This window comes from Marmota marmota, unplaced genomic scaffold (genome assembly GCF_001458135.2).
Source record: "Marmota marmota marmota unplaced genomic scaffold, marMar, whole genome shotgun sequence".
In the NCBI taxonomy this organism is placed as follows: domain Eukaryota; kingdom Metazoa; phylum Chordata; class Mammalia; order Rodentia; family Sciuridae; genus Marmota; species Marmota marmota.
In genome coordinates, this window is record NW_026000224.1 from 152,124 (window position 1) to 162,596 (window position 10,473).

At 43.2% G+C, this 10,473-nt stretch overlaps 1 protein-coding gene across 1 annotated transcript in view; it reads left to right on the forward strand.

Annotated features, from left to right (window-relative positions):
- LOC125613245 (beta-defensin 13-like) overlaps positions 1-2,510 on the forward strand; it is a 5,726-nt gene extending 3,216 nt beyond the window's left edge. The window contains exon 2 of the mRNA XM_048792819.1: positions 2,368-2,510. Within this exon, the coding sequence (XP_048648776.1) occupies positions 2,368-2,510 (143 nt within the window). The remainder of the gene's footprint in view (positions 1-2,367) is intronic.
- The last annotated feature ends 7,963 nt before the right edge of the window (positions 2,511-10,473 follow it).

The following is a 10,473-nucleotide window of genomic DNA, read 5'->3' on the forward strand; positions in this document are numbered from 1 at the left end:
TATCCACAAGTATGGCTGTATGCTGGACCGGTAGTCAGTGACGGGTATGATTCAATTGCAGTGGTATCAACCTAAGACAGGAGGCTGACGCCTAAAGGTCAGTTTTTCCGATGACGGGTAAGAACCATATGTTGAATTGGACAACCTACCAGGCACGGTCCTTAAGCCACATTGCTTGTTTAATTAATCAGAAGGGGGGAGAAATGCCGCAGTCTGGCTGGGCACAAAATCACGAGCCACCACACAGCTTGTAGATTCAAACAGCAACTCTTTATTCCCGAACTCACACCAGCCGTATACAAACACGTTCTGGGGAAATCCACGTTCTCTGCCCAAATCCACGTTCTCTCCCAAATTCACCTTCACTGGGCTTCTGTCTCCCAAAATATACTGTCTGAATCCCGTGAGAACTCAAGGGGAACTTAGGCAGCAGGATACGCCCTATTCCCAGCAGGAATAATCTTAAACCTTAAACCTGGAACCTAAACTGGGAACGCCCTAAACACGATTATGTTAAACCGGGAACACCCTAATCCGCCCAGGTCCTTGAGCAAGGTCAACTACATTCAATGTCACTGCAAAATGTCAGCAACATGGGGTACGCTGGCAAGGAAATTGTCATACCTACTTGGCTAATGGCTCCCAGCAATCTCCAGAGCTTAGCCTGGGCATGCTTGAATCCCCAAAACAAGCAAAACTGGGGCCCAAATAATGACTCTACAACCACAACAACTGTGAAGAGTCTCACAGATGAGCATGCATCTAATGGTCAAATAAAGGAACAGAGATCAGGAGTTTAAGCTACTCAAGGTTAAATCTCCATTTCAATCCTCATCAGCTGTTTGAATTCTGTACTTCAGTTTCTTCTCTATAAGTGGAAGTGATAATAGGATTTCTTTTAAGATTAAGGAATTTGCTACATTAATTACAGGATGACTTGTTAAAATAAGGAAACTTAAAAATAGAGTGACTAACAAAACATGGAAATCTGTTTTATTTTTATACAAAAGTCCAAAAAGCCCCAAAGTACAACTAGGTTGGGCTGGAGGCTCTCCATCAAGTTATGCTGAGATTAGGCTGAAGTTCAACCTTGACATCCTTACCATGCCACTGTTTGATCAGGTTCAAAAGATGCTCTAAATGTCGAGCATGTACTCTCAGTAGAGACATCGAGGGACAAGTTTAAACAGGGGCAGTGCTTGTCATTCCCCTCCTCCTTCTTTGGGCCCAACTTAATAACATGGCCATATTGACAAATGAAGCTACAAGCTGACGTTCTAAGCTAAGTATCTCAGTGTTCAGTGAAACCCAAAGGTTCTGTTACTAAACAGCTGACTGGGAAGGTGACTGCTTGGGGACAATCTCTATATTCACTTAACTGCTTGAACAGGGCCAGGAACATACCCTGTGCTGTTACAGCTGGCAATTATTATTGCTTTATTGTCCCTATTGTTACTTTTTCTTATTCTCTGCCCCAATTCAGGGTTTGAACACCTCATACATATGTCATGTTAATCATCTGTTCAGATGTTTATATCCTCAGTTGCACATTGGACTATTTAAAATAGTCCACTTTGAGCAGATTTACATTGGTCTTAACCCTAACTTGGGCACTACCAACATGGTAATATTTTATGTACATTGCAGTTAATATGTACCCTTTCCCCTTGATTTACTCTTTCTAAGAATAAGCATTACTTTCGAGAGTAACTGCCAATTCATTCAACCTTTCTCCTGAGTGTTCATATTCCCATTTAAAAAAATCATTCAAAAATAAATTGTATTCTTTTCTACTAAATTCCTATTTTGGATGAACTCTTTTGCCTATCCTCTCTAAATATGTGTGCCAGAATTAACTGCAAGTTTCTAGTCCTGTTCTTTGCAGGACAGAGTGAGAAAGACCAGCACCATGTTTCTTTTATCTTTAAAGCTATGAAACTGTAAGATCACATGACAAGGCACATTAAGGTCTATCAGTAAGCTGCTGATTCTGCAAATAGTACAGTCTGCCTTTCCCCCTGTATCAGACACTATTAATTGGAGATATTAAAATAACTTGTTGGAAATAATTGTTTATTAGAATTAGAAAAAAAGACTTTTTGTTTCTGGGTAAGCTATGCATAATCTTGGCAGAGGGAACATTTTTTGTCCTTCCTCATTGAGTATCTAGAGGACATTGCATGTACTGTCCCAGGGCTCTGAGCTCAGGCATGGGTGTTCAGGTAATAGCCAATTTTTCAAACTTTAGATTCATACTCTACCTCTAGGAGACTTTGTAGTCAAGAATTCTGAATTTGGCTTAGTGACAATTTTTCCTTCCAGTCACTAAGTATAGATAACTGAAGACTAACTGCTTTCTTCACTTAGCAGGGGGAGCATTTCGTAGAAGAAAACTCTGTGCAAAACTGAACGGTCGCTGTGAAGCAGAATGCCTTTCCTTTGAAGTAAAGATTGGGGGCTGTAGAGCTGAATTAACACAGCTTTGCTGCAAAAAGAAACAGAAACATTAAAAGCTAAGCACCAGCTACAAAAATTTAAAAGGGGAAGATACACTGGAAGGAACTGTGATATCAGTAGGGGCAAACCTCTTGGGATCTTCTCTTTGACCTCCAAGAGTTGGATAATCTGGAGTTCTGTCAGTCAACCCCAGGGCTGAACACGCCCCAGGCACACTGTTGACTGATCCCAAAGACAGAATTTGGAAGACTCAACAGAGGAGGTTTGGACACTTTATCCCTCACTCCCACCTTAGTGGCTGCGTGCCAGGATACAAGGGAGGGCAGCACCATGCCTAGAGCCAGGGATACATAGATAGGAACTGCAGTTGCTTTGGGACTGGTCAGCTCTCCCACTCCTCTAATTCTCCTCCCTGAAGAGTGACAGTGAGACTGCACAGCTAGTGCCCCTACTCTTATGGATGCTACCCAAGGACCTGGCTCCTAGGTTGCTTGTCTCTGAAAGTTGCCAGGGATTGGCCCTTGCTCATCCCCCTGGACCATGCAAACACAGAGGTGATTATAAAGGGGCCTTCCAGCACCCCCTGTGCCTCTCTCCACTGGCTCAGAACAGAGTGACAGGCCGTGAGGTTCAGCTCCTCACCTCTCCCTGGAGAGGGTCAGACTGCTCACCTAATGTCCCAACTCTGCCAGCTACTGGCCAAGTGTCTGGTTTCTATCTATCCTGTACCTGGGACAGGCAATCATTAGTTCTCTGGGATCCTGGATGGGTATGTGGGTGCTTCTGGTGACTTCTTCCCCCAGCTTTCTCTAGCAATAAAACCAAGACTGTGGCTTCTTTCTGGGTGGAGTTAGACCAAACATCTCATGCTCCAGATTTTCCAGCTCCTGCCTGGAGACCTGGCTTCTAACCCAACTGTCTCTGGGAGTTAATGGGTCTGGCAGTCACGAGTCCTCTGCGAGCTGAATGGGGGCAGGGGGGCAATCATCTCACTTCTTCCCTATACTCACACTTTTAATAAAAACCAAGCCTCCATTTTCTCCTAAGGAGGTGGACCACCCATCTAGCCCCTCAACTTTCCTGGTTGCTACTTGAGAAATGGGCCTCAACCCACTTGTCCCTGGAATTCACTAGGTCCATGGGGACACTATGGCAAAGTTCAAAAGAGCACCCATCCTGACAGGTCTGCAGGAGGTTGCACTACTCCTCTCCTTGGCTCTAGGCACAGCAAGGGGGCAATTAACTTCAGCTACCAGCTTCCCCTGAGCAGAGAGGAAACTCGGCACTCACCTAGTACCCCAATTTTTTCAACTGCTACTCAATGAACTAGTTCCCCTATGGGCAGGAGGGTCTCTTGTGCAAGCCAGGAAGCAAGAGAGCAGGGAGGGATCAGGTTATTCTTTTATAACAACCTGGCTCACAGGAATTCAGTCTGTCCCATAAACTCCATCCATCCTTCCCAAGGGTGGTCCCCTTATGACCGCATCATCTCTTAATGGCCCCTCCACAGCAGTACCATTATATTGTGGGCCAGATATCCAGCATGGGTACCTTGAGGGGATGTACTCAAAGAAGTTTCAAACTATAGGAGATGGCAGCAACTGGGGGTGTGACAGTTTTGAAAGCCCCTGCAAACTCTCCTACAGAAAAATGAGACTGAGAAGACCACAGGGTAAGAATTGCCGCAGTCTGGCTGGGCACAAAATACCCGAGCCGCCACACAGCCTTGTAGGTTCAAAACAGGAACTCCTTTATTCTCCATACTCTGGCGAATGCCATGCACTCAGCCTTCTCTCGGACACACCACACCCCAACAGGAAATCCATCCTCTGGAGAATCGCTCCTCCAGCACTTCCCCAACCAATGGGAACTCTCCGGGAATCCCCTGGAAAACTCCAAAGAGCAGGCCAAGGCAGACAGCAGGGGTCTAATATGCAATTGAATACACAGCTTAACATAACCATTATCATCTCAATGGCTTGCTGGCATCACCTCTCAACCACTCTGTCCTGGCAACAATGCCAGGCGTCATTCTGACTCACCTATGGCACTCAGCATCTCCCCCCTTCTGTTTAATTAAACACCAAGCATGTGGCTTAGGGACCATGCCTGTTAGGCTGTCCAATATTATATATGGCCCTTACCCATCATCGGATGAGCTGACCTCAAGGTGTCAGCCTCCTATCTTAGGTTGGTACCACTGCAATGGGATCTTACCTGTCACTGACTACCGGTCCAGCATACAGCCTTACTTGTGGATAGGCCTATGCACCAGTGGGGGGGGGGGGAGGTTCTTTGCCTCACCTCTGTTGGCCCCCAAATTTGGCCTTGGTGCCAGTGGGGGGTGAGGTTCTTTGCCTCACATTTGTTGGCCCCCAAATTTGGCCTTGGTGCCATTGCAGGGGTGAGGTTCTTTGCCTCACCTCTGTTGGCCCCCAAATTTTAGACCATCACTAGCAGAAGGGAGGAGGATACAGAAATGCCACAACACGAAGCCAATTGACGGCTCCTTTGGAAAAATTGTACCACCGGTGACACCATCAGCAAAGATACTCCAGTATTATCACTATTCACTGCACCAACAGATAGTTCACACTGTATACAAGTGATACATAGTCCAGGCAAGTTCTGCAAGCAGTTCAAAGCAGAGGAATCTATCAATATGTCCATTTCCTCCCAAAGTAAGTCGACTCCTTGATTGAGCATTACTTGTTGAGTTATTATTCATTAATGCATCAGTTTATACAGTTTACTGTTATAGCTATCGAAGAAGCTGTAGTTTGGTTTTATCTTTGTCTTCACCGGCACTGGAATGAAGATAGGAATTCTGGCAATGATGGCTAAAAAAAATATGTAACATTCCAACAGGTACTAAGAAAACAATTTTCTGAACAATTTACATTATCCTGAACAGAATTATTAAATATAATGAAAAGGAAAGGTGAAAGTAAACAAACAGTTCTGTTAACCTCCTTATTTGTTCACATATTAAAACAATCCTCAACAGCTGTTTACCCAATTTAAATTAAACCATTTAAATCACGTGAATAATAAAAATATTTGGGTCCATTTTTTCATGCGCGCTCCTCATATATGATCTATGGACATACGCACATACAGACATACAACACAAAACACAAGTGTGCACACATAACATACAACACATAAGACAATAGTAAAGGCCTTGTAGCTTTACACAGGTGAAATCTCCATTGCAATGTTTAAAAACTCCACAGTCAAAAAATAAAACTGATCAGAAAACCAGTAACCTAGGTCTTAATGAGCTCAACAAATAAAATAGAACTTTATGATGTGGGAAAAGGCAATAATAAAATAGATACTGAAAAAGACATCCTGGTTACCACCTGTGTTTGACTCTTTTTTGGATATCCCATCCTTTTTCCTGTAACTTGCATAATGGGTCTGAAGGTATTCCCACAAGCAAGCCCCAAGGTTTTTTACAATTGAAATAGGCTTTAATGGTGTTCATTATTCATTAGCCTCCAGATGTGGGAGAATCACTGTTGTAGATGTAAGAATAGCCAAGCTGGAGCTCTGGATATCAACTTTTATTGATTTGAGTCAAATCATCTTCTTTTTGGTCTGTAGAAATCGCTTTGGTTAGTCTCTCTGGAATCCAAATCGGCTGCTGTTCTCCCTGTGGAAACACACAAACAGAACCCCAACTCCAGACAATCACTGGGTCAGGACCTTTCCATTGTCCTGTTAGAATATCCTTCCAAAGTACCTGAGGCTTATGTACATTTTTTGGACACATATGCCTTTCTGCAGCACTAAGCCCTGATGAATCCAAATTTAAAAATTTAGAGTAAAAAGGGTTATTTTAAGTTTATCTTTGGGGGATATATTCCCCTTTCCAATTTCCTCTTTTTGCTTTAATAAGTACATTTTAATAGTTTGATGAGCTCTTTCAACTATGCCTTGTCCCTGTGGATTGTATGGGATTCCTGTTATATGAGTAATGCCAAATGATGAGCAAAATTGTTTAAAAGAGGTAGAAGTATAGCCAGGGACATTATCTGTTTTTAACTGTTTTGGAATGCCCACAGTGGCAAAATTTTGTAAGCAATGAGCTATAATATCTTTAGATTTTTCTCTGGCATGAAGGGAGCCCATCAAAAATCTGGAAGAAGTATCAACTGTAACATGCAAATATTTTAATTTTCCAAGTTGTGGCAAGTATGTGATGTCCATCTGCCAAATATGGTTAGGTATCAGTCCTCTAGGATTGACTCCAAGATAAACTTGTGGTAAAAAGGTAAATCAATTTTGACATTGTTTATTATTTGTCTGGCTTGTTCCTTAGTTATTTAAAACGCTTTTGTAAAGTATAAGCATTGACATGGAATCTTTTATGAAAATTTATAGCTTCTTCTATTGTGGAGAAAATATGTATGTCATGTGTAGTTTTATCTGCTAAATCATTGCCCAAACTAAGGGCTCCAGAGCGGGTGGCCTGGGCTGTGGTGCCGGCGCTGCCGCATCTTCCTGGTTTCCTTCCCCAGCGCGCAGGGTAATTTTTCCTGTGTTGGTTATATGACTTGCTTTACACCTTTTGAATTATACAGTGTTACTACAGGTTTTATAGGTTCATATTAATAAAAGCACCATGGAGTTTTATGAATTCCTCAGGATTCAGGATTCTCTGAGTTTCTATGGTGTCAGTTGCAATGTCTCCTGTCATCTCTAATTTATTCAGGTCACCTGCCTCTCCCCTGTTATTTTGTTTATATTTTCTGGTTCCTCTAGCAAAAGGTTTTTCAACTTTATTTATTATTTCATCACAACAGTTCTTTGTGTTATGTATCATTGTTCTTGTGTGTTCACTTCCTTTCTTTTGTGATATTTATTATTTCATTTGTACTACTGTGTTGGATTTGGGTGTTTCCTTAGGCTCTTTATTGGAGATTACACACACACACACACACACATACACACACACATATATGCATTTAAATGTATATATATAACTAGGCACTCACTTCTAGAAGCTTCCCTTTTAGTGCTCCCTATTGTGGCATCCCACAAATTTTGCTATATTATAATCCCATTTCCATTAGTTTAGCAACATTTTTTAAAAAATTTCTCCCATTCACTTTTCAAAGATTTAGTGTTTCTTGAAAAAAATATAGAATCATCTGGCAAAGGGACATCACATTGTGGGTAACAGACTTGACTCTGTGGTCATGAGTTCTTCTCAGTGTACAGGGGAAAAGTATTTGTTTCTCTGTGAATATGATACCTTTTCTATTATTTTCCTTGTAATTCAGAAAATTCTAAAAGCAAGCCCCTGAGGAAGGGAGACCTGACTCCAAGGAGATGAGGCAGTGGACGTGTCATTCCCCACAGCCTCAGCCACACAGACCCATCAAACCCAGAATGTGAAAGGCAGCACTGGGTTCCAGGGCTCCCCCACCAGAGGAGGAGAACCCCAGATAAGTGGGGGCCTGGGTATGTGGAGAGCCATGTGGTGACATGGATCAATGAGACTGGGTTAGATCCTGCAGGCTTCTGTCTCTGCAACTGATTTGTCCATCCCAGTCCCCTGAGGGCCTAGCCTGGGAACTCGTCACCAGGCCAACTGGTCCGTTTAGATGCTGCCAAAGTCCACTGTACCTCCAAATAAGTGTCATATCCAGCCAGGATGTTGTGCATTTGTTGAAACCTGACTCCATATCCTCTATTTCAGGATCTTCCATTCCTCCTACTAGTGCCCCTGTCAAGTCTCTGCTTTGGGAATGACCCTAGAATCTCAAATAGCATAGTAATCAATAGGTCCCTCATCTGAATCCCTCCTAAAAATGCAGTACTGAACTCAGACTAGAAAATCTGTCCTTTCTTGGTAATGGAGCCATGGCTGTGGTTCTTCTGATACACTGAGAATTTCATTTTCCACCCACAGGTGAAGGGCAAGAACTGTGGGTCTTTTGGACACAGTGCCAGGATTAGAAGATGCCCAATGAAGTGCTGGGATAGGGCACTTTCCCCACAACCCTGGGGCCCAAAGAGAAAGAGAACCAGGCACCAAAAAGCCTGCAAATCTCCAGAACACAGGGGACTTTAACCAGCCTGCGGGCAGAAGGACCCATGCAAAGGTGAGCATTGGAAGTGTGGTAGTCTCCCTCCAGCACTGCAGCTCAAGCTAGCTGTCTCTCCTTCTCCACACCACTGCACTTCCATCTCCAGGCAATTACAGAAAAACTGGAAAAACAGTCAAGAGGTCTAGGGTTATGGCTCATCTGTAGAGGGCTCACCTAGCATGTGCGAAGCCCTGGGTTCAATCCTCTGCACCATGTAAAAATAAATAAATAAAATAAAGGTATTGTGTCCAACTACAACAAAAAATGAATGTTTAAAAAAAAAGAAGAAATAGACAAGAGCTCCATAGAAGAAAGCCAAGCCTAGGAGCTCAATTTTTTCTCAAGTCAATCAGTAATGGGGAGGGGTCAGAGCACCTGTAGGTGATTGGCACATCACAGATACAAAAGGAATGAAGAATATATGAAACTGCTTAGATGGACCATGAGAAGAGCTGCCTGAGGTTAGTGATAGGGTGTGACGTGAGCGAAGGCACAGACCTAGCAAAGGTCACAAGGCTTCAATATGTGTATCACCAAGCACTTAATGGGACCAGGACATTATATTCTGATTTTCCACTTGAATACAAATAATTGCCACTGTTTGTTCTGCAGGGAAGAGGAGCAGCAGAAGAAGGTTCTACTCCAGAAATCTTCCAAGAGACCCCAGGGGAAGCAGCCGCCTAATTGGGAGGAAGTGGCAGAGTCCTGATCCTGTCTAAAGGTGAGTCTCCTCCAGGTGCCCTGCTCCTTTTCCCCTCTGGGCAGCACTTATTTACTTCACTTCCATGTCTCTTCGGCATGGGAGATCTGTTCTAATCTGATCTGGACAATGTGATTGTGGTTTGTATATTTTTCAGTTGTGGCATTTCCAGTGCTTTGTAAGAGGACTTGCATGTCTCTCAGTAACCTGGCAGGTGGGCACGGTTGAATCAAATCACTCCACAAAACCAAGTCCTACTGCAGGAGATTATTTACAGTGGGTAAGACCCTCGACTTGTCTCCAAAACTCTTCAGCTATCAGAGTGCCCTCAAAAATCACACTATCCAATTACACTCTGTGGTAGTGAGACACTCCATGGAAGGGAAGACCACGCCCATCACACACAGGTGACTAAGAGAGCACTCTTGTCCTGAGGAGGCAAAGACACAGGGAACAGGCTGCATTTAGTGAATAAAAGCCTTCCCAGCTGCGGAGTGGGTGAATCTGCTGAGATCCCCCAACTGCTGGAAACAGACACAAAGACATTGACTCTGTGAATTATGGGAAAGTAAATTGACATCAACATTGGCACTCAGTAAATCAGCATGTAAAGGGTCTTACATGAAGTCAATTCTAGGAAAACATGAGTTGATATGCATGTATATAGTGAGCTGTAATGGAAGTGTAGGATTAAATTAATCCCTGTTGTCCCAGTGACTACCCTGGGGGATGTCTGGATGATCTCTGGGATCTCTGTCTTCTCAGCAGTGCACTGACCTTAGAACATTCCCCTTGACCCTGGAGTATGTCAGTGGAATCCAGTTTGAACAAAATAGGCTACATGCATTTATCTTTCTCTATAGTGTGTGTTTCCACATGTCACAAAGCAGTAGCACATTAGCAAGAACATTTCTCACAGAGATGACTTTCTCATGGTTTATCTCCAGTGTGGTGTCTTTGAAGCTGTTAGCAGCAATAGGATCAAATGAAGCCCTTCCCACACAATTACATCCATATGGTTTTTCTTTAGTGTGAGCTCTTTCATGCTGTGTAGGACTAGAATATCAACTGCAGGCTTTCCCACACAGGTGACATTCATGTGATTTTCCCTCAGTATGGATTTTCTCATGCTTTCTAGAAATAGAAATTTAACTGAAGGTTTTCCCACACATGTAACATTCATATGCTTTCTCTCCAGTGTGAGCTGTCTCATCT